Source organism: Mytilus californianus, unplaced genomic scaffold (assembly GCF_021869535.1).
Source record: "Mytilus californianus isolate M0D057914Y unplaced genomic scaffold, xbMytCali1.0.p SCAF_6, whole genome shotgun sequence".
Lineage (NCBI taxonomy): Eukaryota > Metazoa > Mollusca > Bivalvia > Mytilida > Mytilidae > Mytilus > Mytilus californianus.
In genome coordinates, this window is record NW_026262712.1 from 45,912,554 (window position 1) to 45,936,011 (window position 23,458).

Genomic DNA, 23,458 nt, shown 5'->3' on the forward strand with positions numbered 1-23,458 from the left:
CGTCCGTTCGTCCGTCTGTGCCGCTTCAGGTTAAAGTTTTTGGTCAAGGTAGTTTTTGCTGAAGTTGAAGTCCAATCAACTTGAAACTTAGTACACATGTTCCCTATGATATGATCTTTCTAATTTCAATGCCAAAGTAGAGTTTTGACCCCAATTTCACGGTCCACTAAACATAGAAAATGATAGTGCGAATGGGGCATCCGTGTACTATGGACATATTTTTGTTATTAAACTTATTTTGGAAAGAAAATTGCTGTTTAATTAAAGACCTGTCAGGGTACTGTTAGTCGTAGCTTCGGATACTGATTTTACGGTCTACAAAACATGAAGCCTGAAAAAAGTTCGTTTTCAGCTGAAATGGTTTTATTACATATTAAGTACGATACCAATTACTTGGGAACTGGTAGCAGTGTAGATGGATTTGAAGGGAAGCAGTAATTCAGTAATTGAGGACAAATCATACTCAATATATTTTACATTTAAAACCAAAAATACAAAAAAAGAAAATATTTATTTTATATATACATATACAAGTTACTTTACAAAAGTAATATCACAGTTAGCTTCGACGAACCACAACTTGGGTTGTATGCAAATATGTTCAGATTTGCACAAAGTTGATGAAAAGCTTCAATAATCCTGCACATCGAGTGTCATTCCTGTCTTACTAATACACAAAGTCATATCAAATCTGATTGACTTTATAAAAAAACAGGAAGTTCTCATTTATATTGAAACATCATTTCCATTGCCGCCTCGTGTTCTCGTGCTTTCAGTCGAAGAGCAGCAATGCTTCCTGATCTTTTGGGTTCACCTGGTGCATGACAACCTGTGTAAAACGGAAACGGCGCCAACCCATAAAATGGAAATGAAGGAAAAATTGGCATTGACGACGTTGATAAATTCAATGGCATATCTTGTTCATCATCGTTTTTGCAATCTACCTTTCTATTTACCTGAAAAAATGTGGGAAAATTTCAACAATGGGAATTAAACACACACACACACTGACACACACAAACACGCACAGGTATGCTTAATAACGTTACGACTATTCTAAATATATTGGCCTTGGCACTTTATACGAGAAGGAAACTGTGGAATCCTGCACTACAATCAGATTCCTTTAAGTTTAGATTTCACGTATTTGCTAGTGTACCGGTCTTTAACTATAACTGATAATAAATTTACTGGAATAACAGAGATTGTTTATATCTCATATGAATTAACTTATATATATATATATGTAACCGTAAAATAGGAAATAACGTTATATATATAACGTTCGAATGTTTAATACTCTGATGAGTCAAAGAAGTGAAGTACAAGTTCTCCTTAGAGTCTTTTTATATATATGCTTTTGCCGGTTATTTTAGTTTCAAATGAAAGTAAACTACAACGTAGATAGAATCATTCCCATATATTAATATACCTGTGCTTGATCTAAGCCTAGTGCCAGCTCATCTTGTCGTGGAATACTTGACTTTGGTGCCGGAACATAATTGGTTTCTGTAAGCCCCTGTAGTCCTCCAAAATTTCCAAGTTTTTCATACTTTCTCCATTTTGCTCTTCTGTTTTGAAACCAAATCTACATAGAAAAAAAAAGACTTACAAACATTATCAATCTACTTTTATATATATTTATTTAGACAGACTTATAAGTGTACAAATAACGTCCAAAGGAGATTTTGATATATATTATTTCCCTTACATATTGGAGTGGTTTTTACTTTTACAGAAGAAATGGTCTATAAAATTTACTAATTGCCTGTGAATTTTGTAAATAAGTTCAAACACATTTTTTGGTAATTTGAATTTAAAAAACATACCTGTACTCGAGCTTCCGGTAAACCTGTCTTTTGTGAAAGTTCTTCTCTGGTGTTGACGTCTGGGTAATGAGTTACTCGGAATACATCTTCTAATGTCTGTAGCTGGTCTGCACTAAATGTTGTCCTAATACGTCGTTTCTTGTAACTGTTATCACTCATATCTGAAACCACAGGAAATTCAGGAACTTCATTCTTCAATTCATTAATGCATAGTTTACGTCTGTTTAGAATCTTCGAGTGAATGCTTTGTAAATTCTCGTCCATATTATCTTAAGTTTTGTTTAAGTACAATAACATTTGGAAAATTAAACATTGATAATACTTCTTTCGCGTAAAAATAAAGCAGTAAATATAGTTTAATGTTAAATACATTATTACGCTGACAAGAAACGTTATTGTCTTAGCCGTATTTTGCTTATAAATGCTGTTCAACTTAATTTGGCTTCAACTGTTTTGATTCGAGCGCCATTGATGAGTCTCATGTAGACGAAACACGCGTCTGGCTTACCAAATTATAAGCCTGTTATCTTTGATGAGTTTTAACTAACTTGTAGGGAAAATATTATTGTTGTGCATACGAACGTCCTGGCAAATTTCTGCATAAAGAATAATTACAATAAAACCACTTTTAAATAATAAAAATTGTAGATATTTTACCATTATATAATTCACTGTCACCGATATGTTCTCTATCTAATACATTGTCAGAACCATGTATGTCATTCCAGTTTATTTCCTCCTCGCTGCTTTCCTGATCATTTCCGGATGTCCTTGATACTGGCGACAGGTCACGACCTATAATTATCAAAACAGGAATCATAAATACATAATATATGTATGTTCCTAAAAATCACCACGTTCGAGTCTATATTAATGTATTTTTTTATTTATTAATGTCATTGAAGTTGATACGAGTAAAGAGGTTTATATTTTTGTTACTATCATCCAAACGCAAATGTCGCTGCCTCAATATAAAACTGGTCTAAGTAAAAACCAACTGACAAAAACACCAAAATTTTCAGGGAATGAGTTCAAAAGTTTTGGATTTTGATTTCTTAGAAACAATAGAAGCTGAAGCTGGAGAGATGCAAAATAAAAAATAACAAACAACAGCCAAGATATCAGACAAGTAATCCAAGTTCAGAATAAGGATGTGTGGGGCAGGGTGGTGGGTGTAACATTTATTATTTTCAAATGATTTCAAAATCAGTTTAATCACTACAAATTGCATGAACATGTCAATACCGAAATACTGAGCTACTGTGCTGTTTATTCTAGGGCTTCAATGCTATCCATAAATCCGCACCATTCTTAATGAGTCGTATGAATATTTATCAAAATTTATTGACGATCAATGAAAATCGGTTATGCATCTTTATTGGTGCATAGACTTAATAACAATCAAGATTAACATTGTCGACTGACATTACTGGCATTTTCTCATCTATTTCCTCAAAGTATTTAATAATAAAAAGGAGCTAATAAATTTACACAGAACCATTTCAAACTTTTTCTATAATTCGCTTTCCTTCTGGTCACTTAATTGTGTACTTTCTAGTCGAAAAGGAGAACTGTACACACTACATATGACTTTAATAAAAAGATAACTTAAACATGTTTTATTTGTGCTAAACAAAGCTTAAACTATGATTTTGGCAAAATATAAAACAAATAAAGACTACTTGAGTATTTTGATAATGCACTTTTTCTAACTAATCATTGAACGCTCATGCCAGGTGATCACCGTCGTCTAACCTTTACCCTTTATAATTTACCTCTTGCAAAACAAATAATATCCGCTTAGAAAATATTATTTGTAATTTATAGCGGCTATCATGGTCACCCTTATCGATATAATCTCCTGGTTTTCTTTGAGAGAAAATTCATTTAATATCTTCATAATGTACATGCTTTTATTCTTTAATTGGTTCTGTAAACGATCGTCTGCAAATCGCCATAATGGCCGTTTCAAGTGTTAATCGGAAGACGTTGCTTAGATCGTCTAAAGGGCTCTTTTTCATCATGGCCTTTGATGGTTTAAACATTATAAAACTAAAACTTCATTTATTGCAATTATTCTAGATAAGATAAAATATTGCGTCCAATATGAATGAACTAATATACCTTTTAAAAAGATATGGCTCCGAAAGGTGCAAGGTTCGAAACTATTTACGCCCAGGTGTGAAGTTGATATTGTCCGATTTTTGTCACGAAATTTTTATTTAGTGTTAAGAGAATGTGTCTGTTGTGGTTCTGGTCCAAATTTAAAAACACCTTTATAATCATGATCATTTTACCTATAACATATGAACGAAGAGACATTTGGTTTATTTGGATTTACTTGAAATCCAAAATCAATTCAAAACATTTTAATTTCAGTATATTTGTTTTTAATCTGACCTTCTTGGAAATTTGGAAAATCAATTATTATTATTATTATTATTATTATTATTATTATTATAAATAATCTTTTGGAAAGCACAAAGAAAGTAAACGTAAATATAAAATAAAGAAAGAGTCGCCAGAAGTGTTTTTTTAAGCATATTTTTCAATTTGTTTTAACTAATAAGTAATGTTGTTCTTCAAACCATTAAGCAAGCAAATCAATAAATCATCAAACAAATTGACAACATTTATAATACACACACATACGTAATGAAAAGTCAAATAAAAAAAAAAAACAAATAACTACATAAAATCATTTAGTATTTCCGTGTCTGCAATTTTATCTGCAGATTTTGAAAATGTTAGCATAATGGCTGAAATATTTGAACATGGTGATTTGCAGTCAATGGTATTTATGCAATATTTTTCATAATCGTTAATTGCAATTTAATACGTTGATAATAGATTTTAAACAAATATTCGTGGTATAAATATTATATTGCATGCAAACAACTCGGAGAGACAGATATTACGTGACAGATGACATTGTAAGATTTTCTTGGCAATAGGAAACGCTTCAAAAGGAACTTGGTCGACAGTTGTCGTATGTTATTTCAGAAAAATTTTCGTTAATTTGAGAGTTTGCTGTCTAATAACAAATCTTTAATTGTTTCTTTTAAATACACTTACAAATATTAAAGACTCATGACAATATATAGATTGACATATGTTTAATGTTGAAGACTTTATGTTGCCCTCAATATATTTTTTTTTAATTTCTCGTTGTGTTGCTGCCTCAATGACGTATACCACAACACGCATCTCCCTTTATTTATATTCAGGAATAAAAGTCCTTAAGAAATCATTTTGAAAAAAACATCTGATGGATATTTTATATCATTTTGGGAGTTTTCAAATACCGAACATAAGTTTACATAAAAGTATGGCCCTTCTTTTCCTTAAAAACATTATCTAGGATGATGATTAAATTTTGTCCAAATGTGTCATGTAATCATTCAATATTTCATATTTTCGACCAGACAGATAACATATTGCAGATACAAATCTTTTTATATCAATAATGATAAATTACAGTTTGAATTTCTGCTCATCATTCTAGGTCAAGTACAGGAAATCGAGAGCCATAATTTTACGTAAAATTATTGCAAGTGTTTTAAACATTACATCACGAAATGAAATATTGGTAATTCTTATATTAACTTCAAACTCTTCAGGTTTTATCATGGCAATAAACAGATCCAAGCGATATTTGAGACGATTATATTTTATAATTCGTATTTATACCCTTAAACACCGAAGCAATTTATAACACTCTATTGCTTTCGAATAAATTAAAGAGAATTCAATGACAATAAAACATCATGCAATGCACATTTTCATTCTTTGAAAACGGAAAAAAATTATCAGATAGTACATATAACTATCGTTATTCAAAATCGACGAATTCCCAAATTCACAGTACCCTTTACTAATGACGTTTATTTTTATTTAATTACAAGTCGACAAAAATGTCTTTAATCAGTGCCACTGTACTGGGACAACCATAAAGAGGTAGGTCTAATTACCTCTGATTTTCAACCAGGGCCATGTTCAACAAGTCTCTCGTTTTTACTTTATTTCACAATATCACAGCCCAATGTGTGTTAAATTATAAAGTGCTTACAATATTGTGGCGTATTTATGAACAGATAACTAAATTATAAAATCCTGATCATAAGATAGGGCAAAACCGCAATTTTGACGGATTTTGGCAAATTTTGATTATTTATCTCAAAAATGTATAAGTAGGACATTGTAGACCAAAACCAAAATTATGTTAGATGTAAAGCTATGAATTGAATTCGAACACAAATTTATTCGTTTTGGTTAGCGACGTCTTCCGTAAAAAAATTACAAGACATGTAAAATTAGCAATTTTTAATCAAAATGCCTTTTACAGCAACATGTGATGCTGAATGACTTTTTCAGCTTATTGAAATATTATAAAAAAAATTTAGTTTATGATAAAGACTTTTGAGTAATTTTCAATTTCCAATAGGATTTGACAAATTTTAGATTATGATCCTGTAAGTGCAACAAATACAAGGGAAATTAGCCCTACCACAAACTAAATCAATGTATCTACTTTTGTCATAACTTTCCATGTATATTTAGACACTTACTACAAAGAAACTGAAAATGACATCGTGAGATGCATACAGAAGGAACGTTGTCTTCGACTAATCGTGCATGAAGTTATGTTTTGGAGGATTTTAAGCTTTTATATAATATATGCTGAAGCCCAAAATGTATGAGAGTTAAGCATACTTCATAGATATTGGCATCGTGAGAGGCAGCGTTACTGTATTACATAATTACAGAGCATTCATGAAGGGATACCTACGCAAGAAGATCGAATGATGCAATGAAGGTTTTTCTTAAATAAAAAAAAAACAAAAAAAATATTTTACTTTGAAAAACTTGCAAAACATTTTTTAGATGGTTTTTATCGGTTTATAAAATACATTAAGATGCAATCATGCTTGAAAATGGGGCAATTATTTTCCAGTACATTCGAAAGTTGCATAGTATATATGGCTGTAAACAAGAATTATTTTTTTCTTATTTGTCATAGGACCGCTTTCCATTTTTGCAGACTTAATTCAGTAAATAATTTGAAAAAAAAGACTGAGCCAATATCAAATATGCATTAGCCCTAAGAAAAGGTGGACGTTCGTATGCTCTGTTTTCGTATATTGATTAAAATAAACGCCAATTTTTTTTTAAGAATTCCCTTTTTAAAGGATTAAAAAAGAAACATCTCATCTTAATTGTTCTTACAGTGAAACCATACTTTGAGAGCTTCCCCTATTATTTGACTTTACGTGCATTTTTGAAGATTATGCAGGAATATTCAATGCTAATAATGCTTTGACATTTTCACTTGTATATACATTTACCCATTTCTTTTCATTTTCATTAATAATAAAACAAAAATAAGATGTTGTTTTCACCAACATTCATAAAATATAAAGCATAAAATGTTTTACACCAAAAACATGAAAAATTGTAATACTATAACAAAAATTTTATTGAAATATATAAAGTGCCTACCTAAAACATCATCTGAAACTCCACCATCATCTATTGAAGGCTTCCTTAGGATGGAATCTATCGAATGTTTGGTAACAAACTTTTTACACATTTCTGGAGATTCGTCTGAACTCATTTTTAACATCTTTCAATCACAAAATGTTTGGTAGGTTATATTTAAAAACCAGATTTCTTTAAAAAGTAATTTTCTTTGATTTATAAGACCATAAGATCAAACCAAATTGGTACAAAGACCCTCTAATCCATTAGTAGCATTTTCAGAAGAATTTTCTCAATAAATATTACCGTTGTTTACACAAATTTGCGACATAAGTCATAAATTTTCAATTGTACAGTTATACTGTTCCTTTTGCTGCTCTCGGAGTGGCCAGAATTTGAAGTGTTTATTTATTCAAATTGGCCTTGTTGCGAGATACCTGTGTGCTTCTGTGATTTCTAAAGTTTACTGAGAAAAGGTGGGCAAATCCTCATATGATACAAAGATGACATATAAATGACATGCTTTTTTAATTTTTGTGTATAGTAACGCTTACAATTCTGCATACTATAGTAATAATTACGAATCATGATTTTTTTTTCATTTCCGTTGTTGTTTTGGTGTCTCAAGGGATTACTTTATAGTATTTCATTTTTTTAAAGGAATTGCTGACAGTGAAAAAGACATCTAACTTAAGTAGCTAAAAAAGACGTTTTTTTTTCGATGTTAAAATATCTGCAGATATTTCTTTGATGACTTATTTTTATTCAATTCATTTTACAAGGTCAGTTTAGGAATGGCCATTCAGATCATTCTTAGTGTTTTAAAATAGGCGTATTACTATTGGTTAACAATATACTGCAGCTATTCAATCATTGCATCTTGTATTTTTGAGGCTAAACATGAATTCTCCCATAGAGCAGGAATACAATGAGTTTTTTGAAGCTCATTGAATTCCTATACATATATTTTAGGCATTACACCAGAGCGTGCTTTCCTGTACTGTTTATATGAAACTGCTGTATGGAATCCTATATATTTATGAAAACATGCTACAACTGATATGTATCGATTATCGGGGTTTCTTCCCATTGATATCGTAAAAAATCAGCCGCGAGCCACAATGTGAACCTTTTTGGCGAGTGAGTGCAGCGAACAGGCTAAAATGTTTCAAACTGTGTCGAGCGGCTGTTATTATACGATTTCTTTTCGTAGAAATCTCGATAATCTGTTTATCGGTCTATTACTGATCATTCCCCCTTCCTTTGACAATTGTACACTTGACGTAAGATGACGTCTCCCCACACATTGTGACGTCGCTGATAATGTCTGCTCAAGTCTGAGCGACTGAGCTGAGTGATATATGCGAAGGGAAGGGCGATAATAGAGTGTATGAGGCATAAGCATATCAAGAACATTGAGATAGCTCTCAGTAAATACGGGCAATTTATACGCTTTTATTACATTTCTTGAGTTTTTATGTATTTTACAAGTCTTATAGAATAAAAAGTTTTTTAAGTTCTGTTTTTATTGCATGTGGTAAAGGTTGAGATCTAAAAAAAAACCAGTTTAACCCCACCAAATGTCAATATGCATGTCCCAAGTAAGATACCTCGTTTGTAGTTGTCTTTTTCTGGTATCAATATCAAATCTTTATTTCTCTCTGTTAAATTAATTTTAAGATTTGGGGCGATGTAGAGCTTGACATATTTTATAGATTATATTTTCATTTTATGTGTCGTTGTGTTTGTTGTCTCATAGACTTGAACCCTGTATCTAATCTATTATTAGTACTGGTTAGTTTTGGAGGTCATAATTTCATTGATGCGTACTTTGAATCAGTATAAATATTTTAAATTAATGATAGGCTATTTCTGCACAGGCACTTGTCTCAAAAAAAAATTTCTTATATACCTTAATATAACTGTTATATTAAGGTATATAGGAATTTTTTTTTTTTGAGACAAGTGCCTGTGAATGTATTGTAGAAAAACTATTAGATACAGCCCGTGAATAGCTTTTTTGAAAATTTACTTATCAAAGTTCTTCTTATGACGTCAATACAAATTTCAATCTTCTACCCAATGCAATTGGAACAGGCCAAGTTCCATTGAATTGTAGAACAGGAGATATACAGCGCATATGTGCACAAAATAGATCTTTTAATATTATGTTTGTTATAACAATAACCTATCCGACTTGAATATTTAGTATGTCAAACTCTGCGCTCTATGTTTCCAAGGCTTAATCTGATCGAAATCAAAACGATTTTGTCAACTCTCACCATAATCTCTAATTTTGTTATAATTTGATTGTAAAATGTGAACTTTTAAGTATAAAAAAGCTAGACACAATTTAAATCGTTCTATTTCGCTTTCTCGTATTTATGCATGAGTTAAAAGACTTTTCATCTTTAAATAATGGACTTAATACTGGGAGTCAAGAGAGGGTCTTGTTGCATCTACAATGTAGCTTCTTAAGCTTGGCTTAAGAGTGCGACCAACGGTTCCAATATGTTACAGGCCATATAGAGCTTAAACACACACATTTATATTTATATAATAATTTTATTACGTCGTATTTTCAATATATTGAAATACAGTAACTGCTTATGCGTTGCCCTTTTGGTATGCTTTATTTTATTCTAGGGATTAACTATGTCACACGTGGACCTCATTTGACAATCCACCTTAACAAAAACAAAACTGATCTTGATTTTTCTTCTTTTTTCTCGAATTTAGTCAATTTATTTTGACATTTTAAATCAATTACAAAAAAATATCAGGACTATATAACAGTACGGCGATGTGGCATGATGACCAGAGAGACGACTATACACTGACGATCAAAAGGACAACGAAGTTAGTAACCAACTACAGATTACCGTGCGGCCAGTAACAATGAACAAAACCGATATAATATACAAAGCTATAAAAGGCCTAAATGTTGTCTTCAAAAGGAAACAAATAAATAAATGTTGCAAATAATTTAAACATTACAATTTGAATAGGAACAGAACTCTTTCAAAATAAAATACTTATTAAAAGCACAAAACACATGTCATGCACAGAATGGCACGTATACTGTTTAGTTAAAAACAATGACGTAATAAGTCAGGAATAAAACAACCAATCCTCTAATTAAATATATATATACATAATAAAACATTGACGTTAAATGTTTTTCAGTCTTATTTTAAAGAAATAAATGTTAATAACCATACTGGTTTGTGTCTGGGTCTTTATTTGTAGATCTATGGTTATATATTATTACAGATTTTTTTTATGTCTTGATAATATAGGCCTTGATATCATGAAATCCATTGAGAACCTTGTTTTTTCCCTCTTTGGTTGCATGGACCTGACAATCATAGAAAATCTCATTGAGAGTTTAATGTACAGTGCCTTTCATTCTAAACATCAAACATTTCGGAAATTACTAGCAATGCTAAAACCTAGATAGTTTACTTTGTTTAAATTATCAAAAGAACAATTAATTATGACTTAGATATTTTGCTTGATTTATAAAATGTATGTCTTTAAATCTAAATAACTATTTCATTTACAATTTAAATAAAATACCTTGCATTGTGTTGGATTTAAAAGAAAAGTAGCGATCCGAATTTTGACAATTTACATTAAGAAAATACAAATGTATAGTAATCGATAATTTAATAATGATAATGAAAATTATGATTATCAAAAATATTATTTTCAAATAATTAAAAGTACCAGGTTCGTTCCTTGCGCAATTCTGATAAATTTTTATACTTGAATTTTATGGCTGTCAATGAGTTATATGATTTATAAGAAAAAAGATTTATCGAATTCTAATTTGCAATTTATTTAGGATTTATGGCAATAAAAATCTCTAAGACACAAATCGTGACTGTTACAGTGAAGTTAAGGGTCAAGATTTAACGGCGACGAGCGAATTTAAAAGTCTTAAAAAGTTATTCATCGCTTAATAAGTTGCTTATCGCTATATATATGTTTAAAGTATACTTAAGCCATGGTTATATATATGCCACCAATGGAATAGTTATAAATGACGTTAAAAATGATAAACTGATCAATTCTTCAAATCAGCATAGATATACACACTTGTGTAATCTTGACAAGACACTCAACGGTTGCCAATAAGTGATCATTCGTTTCGTTTTATCACTAATTCGGAGTAATTTAACGGGTTTATTTTCCAAATAAATACCAATTATTATTTATGATATGATAGATGACATATTAAATCTACCTACATTATACGAATTATATAAAACAAATGGTCTTTAAAATTGGTAATGTGAACATAAATATCTCATTACTGTAAAAAGTCAAAAGTTAAACCGAAAATCGTAGAGAAAAATAAGTGGCATGACGTACTTTATACTGGAGAGATAATTAACAAAAAATAAAAAAGGCTTGTAATATTTGTTTTATTATTTTATGATATCTTGTTAAATTATCTTGTGAACGACAATGAGATGCTTTTTAAATTTTTTTTATTTCTTTTTTATTGTTCTTCCAATTGATTATACCAAGGACGTATAACTAACATCTAATATACGTCCTTGATTATATTATTTCATAAGCCAACATTATTTTTCCCATGCACAGGTTAAATAGCATATATGTTGCATTGAACAACTTTTAATGGCTGGCAGCTTGCCGATTTGATTTTCTAAATAGAATTAATAGTTTTCGTTTTGTGATTCAAATCCAATAATAACAAATTTTCTTTCTTTTTCTTCGTCTTCTATAACTTGAATAATGCTACATTGGTGTCTTACAATGAGTTATTTTACATTTTCAAATGTGTTTATTGCTTATATGAATATGAAAAAGATGAAATATGTGGCTGTTATAATTTCCTAGAAATAAACAAAGTTAAAGATCATTTAGATTGAACAGCAAATGAATTCAATGTAAGGTAAATTTCGCAAAAAATTACACAGCCCAAATAGAGAAGGTTTTATTTATTTAAAAAAAAAAAGCATGTAGGAAATTGAATATATTTTAGGAATTACTGTTATATTGTTTCTGTCTATGAAGAAATAACATAAAAAATGTGGGGCACACTGAATAACCCGCGTAGCGGATTATTTAAAAGTGTGCACCACATTTTTTAGGATATTTTGAATAGACAGAAAAAATATTACAGTCATTCCTTATAATTTAATTCTAAATTCCATTTTAAGGAGTAAATCATGATAAAAACGTTGATGACGTCACGGTCACATGACAAAATTATGTCTATGAGCTGATAGACAGAAAAACTCTCAGCCAATTAGAGGAAGTGTTACATCCAAAATTAAATTATTCAATATTGAAATCAGACCAATCTGACCAAGGCGGTTTTATTTGAAAAAAAAGTCCATTTAAATGAAATTCTGGTTTGCATCTGTAAGTACTGTTTACGTCCATGTGAAGACCTTTGTATAGCAAAATTTGTACACATGGAAAAAAAAACCCAAAAGAAAACAAGTCATACATTTGTTGTTACTACATGTTAGTTGAAGGTTTTTCTAAAACTGCAATGCTTTTAGTAACGAACAGTGCCCATTAAAACATGCCACGAAAGTCTGTATCTTTAAATTTCCTTTACTTTCTGATTTGAAACATACAAGAATAATGATTCAAAACAAATCTAAGATTTCAACTCTTTGTTGGTTTCCTTTTTTGGTAGATAGTTCCCATGCATGTAAAAGTGAATCATTTGTTATTTCAGTTTGAAGCATTAATTCAAACCTAGGACCATGCACGCAGTTTAATTGTTTAATTATAGCTGGTTAAATCTTTAAGGAAAAAGATAAAGTCTCATATTAATAAAAAAAAAAAGAAGAAAACTATGTTTATCAATGTATAGCTACACAATAAGACTAAAAATGTGGGATTTTTCAGTCAAATAACAATCGATTGTCATAAAACCCTTCAAAATAATTATATATTTCATGATTGTCGTAAAGGCATATCCAACACTTTTTGTGAACTAAATAAATTTAAGAGTTATAAAATCTATTAAGAGTTATTGTCTATTTGAAATTACCAAATTTTTAACACACCTTGTGGGAACATGAAGCTTGTCGGAACTAGACTTTCAAAATCAAAAGAAAAATTATGACAATTATTGCACTATTTTCCACAATATTGTACTCTCTTTCGGGATTTTAAGTTTCACTTTTGTCCTTTTATTTGCCCTGGAATCATAATTTTGCAATAAATTTAATTTCAATTGACCTGAGATTGTTGACACTGATCAATTTCAAGAGCTATGTAGAAATTGATAACCCAGGTGTTCAGAAGACCAGACCCCGTGAACTACATCCAAGGTCGCTACGCACATTTTCAATGTTTTTTTATGGTTTAACAATCATCCGATGACACGAGTATGGACACTCTATTCTGTTTTAGTTAAATCTCATGAATAAATGAGGCTTTGAAACGAACATGTACAGAATCGTGCTATAATAATAATAATAATAATAATAATAATAATAATAATAATAATAATAATAATAATAATAATGATAATAATTATAATATTAATAATGAAAAAATAATAATAATAATAAAGAAAAATAATGATGATAATAGTTAATATTGTATATCAGAAATTTAACGTTGAAATTCTTGAAAATAATTATTTTGTCATGTTTAACACAAAAAAAATCATTCAAACATCTTACCATGGTTTTACAAGAAACCGTGAATTATATTGTACATATATCATATAATTTCAACATAATTCAAACGCGCATCATCCTCATCTAAAATGCGTGAGCGTATTTATAACAATAAGAACCTTTCCATTTGAAAAAAAAAACAACAACAAAAAACATTTGTTTACAAAAATGATAGCTTCTTTTTAAAACGTTATTTATATATTTGGAAACTTTGATTAAAAAATTATCTAATGTATGTGACTGATTTAATAGAGTATAAGACCCAATTACACAGAATCACGTGATTCCACATATAAATTGTTTTCCTGAAAATATTTGAAAAAAAACTTAAAATATATGAATTTCGAATTCCCTCACACTTAAAAAATTGTGCTTTTTGTTGTGAATATTTAAACAAAAATGCTCGAAGATTTTCGATATCCTTAATGTTTATCAGTTGGTTTTTAACGACACTTTCAGCGACCTTGGCTATATGGATGGCTGAGTACCAGCTGGGAGAGAACCACCGAGCTGGTGTCAGTTTTTCTGCCGACGATCGGTAATCTCTCCAGGTACTCCAGAATCCTCCACTAATACAAACTGACCGCCATGATAAAGCCAAGGTAGCTTGATTTGACAAAAAACACCAACTAACATACAAAATACAAGAAAGGAATATTTTCTACTGCGTTTTCTTAATTATTCACAAGAGAAAGAATTTGACGTAATAGATGAAAAGTGCTTGTTATGAAAAAACGAAGCCATTGCAAAATCAAGTTTAGTCGAATCGGAACAGCTGGGCCTAAAGTTATATGACGCTTGATGTATAGGTCTACATCATCTTGGGGTTTATATCCTAGATAGGCCTTATATGGCTATCTCCTTCGTACTCGTCACTATCCAGAATAGAAAATACATGCACATTTTAACATTATACACGTACATACTGCTACTACTCTAACTTTATAATATTATACAAACATATATTGATAATGTCAAAAAGAAGGCTTTACAGGGTCAAATTATCTTAGTCAATATTATTTCAAAGATACCTAGTAAGTTAAGGAGATTACATACAGCCTACTTTATTCTAACACGACAAACTGAATCATTATTATCTAAATAAATATTTTCATATTTTGTTTTTATTTCTTTATCACGTTTCATTTCATTCTCATTTATCAATACGAGTTACATTACAATATACATATATACCTAAATACGATTGAATTTTATTTAAGAAAAAAAACAACTTAAGTTGTAGGTTATTGTATTTAAGTCTAAAGTGTATTGTGATTTATTTTGTTGATGATCATTGCAATAATAACATAAAAATAATCCATAGCAAAAAGGATTTATTATTAAGCTACACTTTCATGATAACACAAAATGCACGGACTAGGCAAATTTGTGTTTTATTCGATGAAATGACCACACAATGTATCAACTGCAACATTTCTTTATTCCTAAATCCCTTAATTCAGACAAGTCTAAAAACAAGAACTTGCCAAAAGCCGATTCATAAATCGATTTTTAAATATTTGTATCAAATGTCTGTGAAGTATCACTTATACAATTAATTCGGTGAGTTGCATTTTCGGAGTACAGTACTACTATATAGGAACCTATGTCTTATTAAGTACGGATAGATTTTACTAAGTGTCAAATATGACACTTGTCACCTGTATAGTCTTCATATAAAAGATAATCAGTTTTATTATATCTTTATTGTCGACTTCATAAACGCCTTTAATGTCTAGATTTCGCTTTTCATTCATGTTTTAATTTTATGGTTGCGGTTTTAAAAACCGTTTGATATGAAATAAATTTGTACTTGGAATTCAGCATGTACACAATATTTTTGGTTACCCTAATCACTTTTTGTTTTACGATTTCGGGAAGTACACTAAAAATGAATAATGAAAATAAAAAAACCTAGAAAAACGGGATGTGCTTATATATAAGGAAAAAATCATTATAGAGTAAATCATATAAAAAATCTGTATCAAAATCTTCTGAAACCTATAGCTACAGTCTTCAAAAATAAGCAAAGACACTTTTACTACAGACATATGGCGACCACTCCTTGGAAACTGTACATTTCAAACAATACTTTAGTGTAATATCATGCTATTGCGAAAACACATCAAAAGCTATAAGTCAAAGACCTTAGTCATATGATGGCGTCCATTTTTTCTATTGGTGGAGGAAGCCATGGCACCCAGAGAGAACCGACTTTCGGCAGAAAAACTGGCAGTACTTGACAACAGTAGTTGGAGGCGTCGTATACACATTTTATTTGCACTTATACGCCGGTGGGAAACGCTACGTATAAAACAGTTCTTAACAAATTGAATGAAATTGGACTTCGTACCTTTGGTGAAATTGTAAAATCATCTAACAGTATAGTGAATTTGACCTATGACCTCTGAAAGTATGTCGCTGAATGAAACATGTAAACTAATAGAAGAGACCCGCAAAATAATTGAGACTGGACAAGATTGTCCTAATAATATTATGGTTTTACGTAATATGATCCTCAAAGTGGTAATTAACATTGATTCCAGAGTTTAAGGAGTGGAAAAAAAAGACAAACGTATAGGTGACCTTAACCAAACTATGCTGTCAGTGTCTGCAAGAGTAAGAACATTAGAAACTAAGACAAGTGAAATTACCGTACAGCTTACAGAGTGCCAGTTGAGTTGTCAAGGTGTAAGCAATCTTTTTGAAGATATTCAAAGACGAGTCTAAAAAAATACGATAAACATTAATTAAACACCGAGATAACAGAATGTCTAAGCCAGAATAAAGTCCAAAAACAACAATTAGAGCTTCCTCTCAATGAAATTAAATACTGAAAGGTTCGATCTTAGATCTACAATGTTATTTATGTCCATGAAAAAACAATTTGATTTTTAAAGGTTTAGCCTATGCAAAATACGAAACAAAAGCTACAAAACTTGAAAACCGATTGAATTTGAAAATGTACATAGATTCGGAAAGAAAATTTCCAATAGAGCTCCACCAATAGTATCTCGGTTTCTTTATCAACTAGTTCGGAAAACCTGTCACAATGTTCGAAGACAAACTATATATCGATGGGGAACTGTTCATCCCGTGACTAAATACAGAAAACCCCACTTCACAAAACCAAGAAAGAGAATCAGCAGAAACTTAGCGCGAAGGTAGCAGAGAGACCACTGGATAATTATAAGGGATGTTCTTATGACTCCATCCAATGACAAGGAGAATGGACGATACAAACGACAGTGTGCAGGGTCTAGTCCTGTGACACCTCATTAGAAATGTCAAGGAGAACATACATTTAGAACTATAAATGAGTCAGAAAAAAAATTAACCCTTCTGTTAATAAAATTAATATTAATGACTATAAAAATGATACATGTACTAATAAAGATAATAATGTTTTTAATATTATAGGTCTTAACTGTTGTGGAATTAAGAAGAGATATTGAACTATGAAGAATTTGAAAAATAAATAAGAAAAAATGACATAATTTGTTTAGTAGAAACAAAAACTGATGATATTGACACAATTAATATAAGCTAGCAGGGTATGATTTTTTTTATATGAAAAATAGAAAAGCTATATCTAAAACTCGGTCTTCATTCTTCGCTATAGAAAAGAATTATCAAGTAAAATAAAACCATTACCTACACATTCTAAATACGTGCTTTGGTTTAAAGTCTCATCAGACCTTTTAAGTATATATCAAGATATTGTTATAGGTAAAGTATATGCACTCCCTGAATATACCACATTTTCTTCACAGGATGCATTTAGCCAATTGGAGAGCGAATATATAAATTTCTCACAAAATTACAAATTGTAGTCCTTATTGGAAACTTCAACGGACGAACGGCCAACGACGATGATTTTTTCCTTTCAACAGAAATTCATAGAAACAATGCGACGAGTTTTGTAGAAAACGACGTACTGACGTTTGACTCCCTGAATATACCACGAAAAAGAAATAGTTTAGATCCTATAAGAAACGGGTACGGAAAGAAAATTTTAGACTTTATCAAAGGAAATAACCTACTTATTGTAAATGGGAGAATAGGTGAAGACAAAATGATAGGAAAGTTAACATGTAGAAACGCTAGCATAGTAGATTATTGTATAAGTTCTACAAGTTTATTGAAATGTTTGAGAAATGTTTCTGTACTAGATTTTCGTCATTTTTATTCAGATGTTTATTGCGCACTTGCTATTTCATTGTCGGGGTGATCCTTGGATAATGTAGAGGAAACTGGTGAAAACTATTTTGTCAAACATTTTCTGAAAAAAATTAAGAAATGGGACCAAGTAAAACGTCTTGAATTTAAAGACCAGATTGAACAAGGCAAAGTTGATGAATTAAAGATACTGTTAAACGAAGTTGCAGATAGAAACATAGATATTGGTAAAACGTACTCGTCAGTCGATAAAACAAAAATTAATACCTTACTTGATCATTTATGTTCAATATTCTATAATTCTGCGAAATCCACATTTGGAACATGTGAATTTTGTAATTCTATGCACAAAGAAAAAAAGAAACTTGGAAAATTGAAAAAAAGAATGGTTTAACGATGACTGTCACTTTGAGAGACAAAATTTCAGAAAATGTAAAAGAAAATTCGAAACGAATAGAACAAATCAAAACTCTCAAGACTTGAAAGTAACTGAAAAAAGATAGAAACAAGTTATGGAATAAGCTATTCTTGATCACAAAAGAAAGTTGTCAAGAAAAATAAAAAAATTAAAATCAAATAATTCACAGAAATTCTGGCAACTTTTGAAAAATTGTAAAAATAGGGAGCAACCAGACATTCCTATTGAAAACTTTTTGAATTTTTAAAGCTTTAAACAAGCAAGACTTTAACATACCATATATTGACCCGAACGATATTAATCATCTGAACGAAAGTATAAATAGGAACATTTCAAAAGACGAAATTAAAAAATGTATTAAAAAACTAAAAAAGAAAAGAAATCCCCAGGGGAGGATTTTATTGTAAATGAATATATTAAGTCAACAGAAAATATATTCATAGACATTTACGAGCAACTATTTAATATTATTTTCGTAACAGGAGTTGTCCCGGATAGTTGGTTTTTGGAAATATTAAACCGATTTTAAAAGCAAAGGTGACAAAATAGACCCAAACAATTATAGACCAACAACAATTCTTACTTGCCTTGGAAAACTCTTTACTGCAATTTTGAGTGAGCGATTAACTGAATTTTCAAACGAATTTTTCTTATCTGGAATGAAAATCAATTTGGATTTCGTAAGGGCTATTCAACATCTGATATTTGTTTATGATTTTTAACTTTTTTTGAAATTCTAAAACACAAGAAGATAAAAACGTTTTGTGCATTTATTGATTGTGAAAAAGCTTTCGACAAAGTTTGGCGGGATGGACTATGGTATAAGTTGCTAGTGAATAATATGAATGGTAACATGTATAATATAATTGTGAATATGTGTAACGGTACAAAGTCTTGTATTTCCTATAATGATTGTAAGTCAGAATTTCCCCCTGTAGTAACGGTGTACGTCAAGGGGAAAATGTGTCCCCTTTTCTTTTTGCCTTATTTATGAACGACCTTGAGTCATATTCATCAAACTGTAACTTAAATGGAATGAAAACGATTTCTAACGAAATTGAACTCAAACTTGATACATATCTAAAATTTTAATCTTATATGCTGATGATACTGTGTTAATGACAGAATCACCAGCAGATCTTCCAAACCAACTTGACTCATTTCAAGATTATTGTTCTTTATGGAAACTGAAAGTTAATGCTGATAAAAGTAAAATCATTTTTTTTTCTAGAGGAACACTTCCAGGAAACCTTAATTTTAACTTGAACAGAATAGAACTAGAAATAGTGAATAGTTTTAATTATTTAGGGATTGAATTGGCCAGGAGCGGGAACTTTAAGAGAGCGAAACAGTCAATAGTCATTAAAGCTACTAAGGCTTTCTATGAGGTTCTAAAATTAGGCAGAAATCACGGCACCGCTTCTTTCGATTTGTGTTCGTAATATAATTCTCGATCTTCATTTACCTTTCAACATATGTATTTCGACAAGCACAAATAATTATCTTATTTTCGATTATTTACCATGATTAACTGCTTACAAAATGAGTTCAAAATGTTTAAGACCCTTTCTTAACTCTGGACTTTGTATACCTGGAATATTATCTTTGTGAAGTGTCCTTTTGCAAAAAGGATATCCAGCATTCTATACATTATGTAATGTTTTGATAAATTTACAAGCGATTCCGATACCCTACCCAAGAAATCACATTCAAAGTTTTTCATCTGGAAATGTTTCGTATTGCTGTGTGTTTGTTTATTCTGCATTGGCTAGAGGTATAGAGGGAGGGATGAGATCTCACAAAACATGTTTAACTCCGCCGCATTTTTGCGCCTGTCCCAAGTCATGAACCGCTGGCCTTTGTTAGTCTTGTATGTTGTTTTTTTTAATTCATTTATATGTTTCGGAGTTTAGTGTGACGTCCATTTTCTCTGAACCAGTATACATTTTTGTTTAGGGGCCAGCTAAAACCTGCCTCCGGGTGCGGGATTTTCTCGCTGTGTTGAAGACCCATTGGTGGCCTTCAGCTGTTTTCTGCTCTTTGGTCGAGTTGTTGTCTCTTTGACACAATTTTAACATATATCAATGTTTTCTTATTAAGAAAAGTAGGAGAAATGTGGCTGTGAAAATATTCAGTTCCATTAATCAATAATTGTGCAAGATAAAATTGAGAATGGAAATGAAGATATCAAAGAGACAACAATCCGACCAAAGAGCAGAAAACAGCCGAAGGGTCACGTTATACATTATGACAACATGATTTTCGGTTTGTAATGCTCTTCAAATTCGTATTTGATTTGACCTTCCAACTGATTTAATTAGAGCGTTGCAGATGAACTTTATGTACACGAAAAAAGCGTCGGGCGTACAAAATTATAAGCCTGGTATCTTTGATGAGTTTTCAATATGTGCATGTTAAGAAATAAACTAGCCTTTTTGTGTAATTACTGATTTAGCTTTTGAGATATAGTTTAATTTTGTAATAATAAAGTTCTTAGCAAGTGTAAATCGAGACATGTTTGCTAACGTTATGAAGAAATATCAGTAAAACTGAGATTAAATGTTACAAATGTATCTGCTGGAATGCTTATAACATTAACAATAATTCTATGCAATTAAAAAAGGTTGAAAACTTCAAAGTATCTGTATTTAAAAACCTTTTTTCAATTCTCAAATACAAACTATTCTGAACTAAAACTTTATATTTTTACCATGCATACAGACATTCATAGATAACACATCGCAAAGTCTCTAAAATCTGTGAGCCCGTTTAATAATATGATTTTCAATACTGAATCAGATTGTTACCCAGAGAAAACATTGTGTTGAGAAGTATAACACATTGCTTATTTTTAAAAATGTGTGAAAATAAATAATTCTAAAGTAATTCTTCCCTTTTACTGTTCCTAAGCCAGACGACCTAGAATTCTCTGGTGTCTGACTACCTTTCATAGGACTACCCCTTAGCAGGTTTCGGTATCATCTTATATTATATTATCCCAGTTAGTCGATGTCACCACTGGTTTGATACAGGTCCCCGAGGGTATCTTTAGCCTGGTAAACCGTACTTTCAGATATCTAAAATATTTGATATTTGCAAAATTCAAATGTTGCTCTCCCATTGCAAATGTGTTCACTAGCCGGATATTTTGCCACTTTTGGTATTATTTTTGGTTTAATAATCTCAAACTGTTCTTTGGTTGTATACTTTGTTTCGATCATCACTGATAATATTATATACTAGTAGTATAAATGCACATAGATTACACCAAATTAAATTGGTATAATGTACTTTTAAGAAACAACATGTACAGACGGTTTTTATCTATTATATCTGTTTGTTTTGCTCACACATTGTTGTCAATACAATGGAATGCTATATGACTGTCATACAAAAGGGTTTAGTTAGCTTTACAACCAGGTTTAATCCACAATTTTCTACATAAGAAAATGCTTGTACCAAGTCAGGAATATGTTAGTTGTTTTTCATTCGTTTGTTGTTTGAGCTTTTGATTATGCCATTTTATATAGGACTCTTTTTTTTGAATTTCCCATGGAGTTCGGTATTTTTGTTATTTTACTTTTTAATATAACACTACACCTTTCATTTCACATCCTTTCACCAAACATTGATTCCAAGATTTTCAATTACAAGAGGATATGTATGAACTTTACCCTCTGAAATGTATAATCCAAACCTCCTGATTGCTCTTGTGCATAGTCCCCATACAAATGTACTCCCGCTGGTCATGTTTTTATTGGAGACTTTGGCATCGTAATCATTGAACAACTTAGATAGTTGCTAACCAAAGGCCTTGAATATAGAATCCCAAGCCAATCAAGAGGAAGAAGATTTTCAGGTTACTGATAAATGCAGTTGAGGACTATATAAAAAAAAATGGGTAAAAAGCTAGCCAAATGAACCAAAGCTGGACACTTGATTTGAATATATCAAAGATGTTCGGTCATGCATTAAGAGTCGCTTCCAAAATCTACGAAGTACATGAGCTCATGGATATCTGACCCTTTCAAGAAGCCATAGGCTGTGGATGTTTTATTCCCTCTTCAAGACAATAATGTCTACATTCCAGTAGGCAGAGCCTGAAACAATAATGTATTTCTATGCAAAATAACTTTTTGGAATGTCTCACTATATAATTTTTCAATAACAATTTTGACAATTTTGCGGTAATATCAAAACCTGTGATTTTTCTACGCTTTACACTACTATTCCCCATACTCGATTGTTATTAAACAAAGTTTTGTCTACAAAAATGGGAAACGTAGATACAAATTCCTTATTAAAGGTCACGAAAAATCTTACTTTGTGAAGAACTATGCTGATTCCCTCAACAAATACACGTTAGATGATATCATCAAAATGTTGGATATTTTAATAGAAAACATATATTTTTAGTTTGGTGGATTCAAATGTCCGCAGAAAATCGGTATTCCAATGGGTTCTTTTTATGCAGCACTATTGTCCGACTTGTTTTTGTACTCATATCAAGCAAAATGTGTATAAAACCTTCTCACAGACAAAAAGAAAAAAACATCTCACAAAGTAATTTAATTTCACTTTCAATTATAATAAGGATGATACTGAAACTACAAGGTCTGCTTTATATCATGATATTTTTCCTTGATATTGACACAAATGGAGGATCTAAAACTATAATCTATGACAAACGTGATGATTTCAATTTTCCAATTGTCAACTTCCCATTTATCGGCACACACATTACCTCTGCTTCATCGGTTAGCGTTAATACATCTCTGTTAATACGGACCACATTAACAAGGGTGTGCTCCTTACACAAAAACTGCTCCAGCAGAGTTATGAGAAAGAACGACTGAAATCGATCCTACGTATGTTTA

The 23,458-nt window shown here is 30.8% G+C and overlaps 1 protein-coding gene across 1 annotated transcript; it reads right to left on the reverse strand.

The window, feature by feature from the left end:
• Window positions 1-492: 492 nt before the first annotated feature.
• On the reverse strand, window positions 493-7,525 carry LOC127706442 (paired box protein Pax-6-like). The gene is made up of 5 exons (XM_052211079.1): window positions 7,329-7,525; window positions 2,487-2,624; window positions 1,830-1,990; window positions 1,433-1,588; window positions 493-956 (listed from the first exon to the last, which is right to left on the reverse strand). Exons 1-5 carry the CDS (start codon window positions 7,450-7,452, stop codon window positions 723-725), a joined length of 813 nt encoding a protein of 270 aa, XP_052067039.1. The 5' UTR covers window positions 7,453-7,525; the 3' UTR covers window positions 493-722.
• Between the last annotated feature and the right edge of the window lie 15,933 nt (window positions 7,526-23,458).

Bases quoted from the DNA above. Each gene is read 5' to 3' on its own strand.
- LOC127706442 (XM_052211079.1), bottom strand. From the start codon at position 7,452: ATGTTAAAAATGAGTTCAGACGAATCTCCAGAAATGTGTAAAAAGTTT. The intron at 2,625-7,328 runs GTAGGCACTTTA...TGATAATTATAG, and splicing joins AGTTTCAGATGATGTTTTAG to GTCGTGACCTGTCGCCAGTA. The intron at 1,589-1,829 runs GTATGTTTTTTA...TTTTCTATGTAG, and splicing joins TACCGGAAGCTCGAGTACAG to ATTTGGTTTCAAAACAGAAG.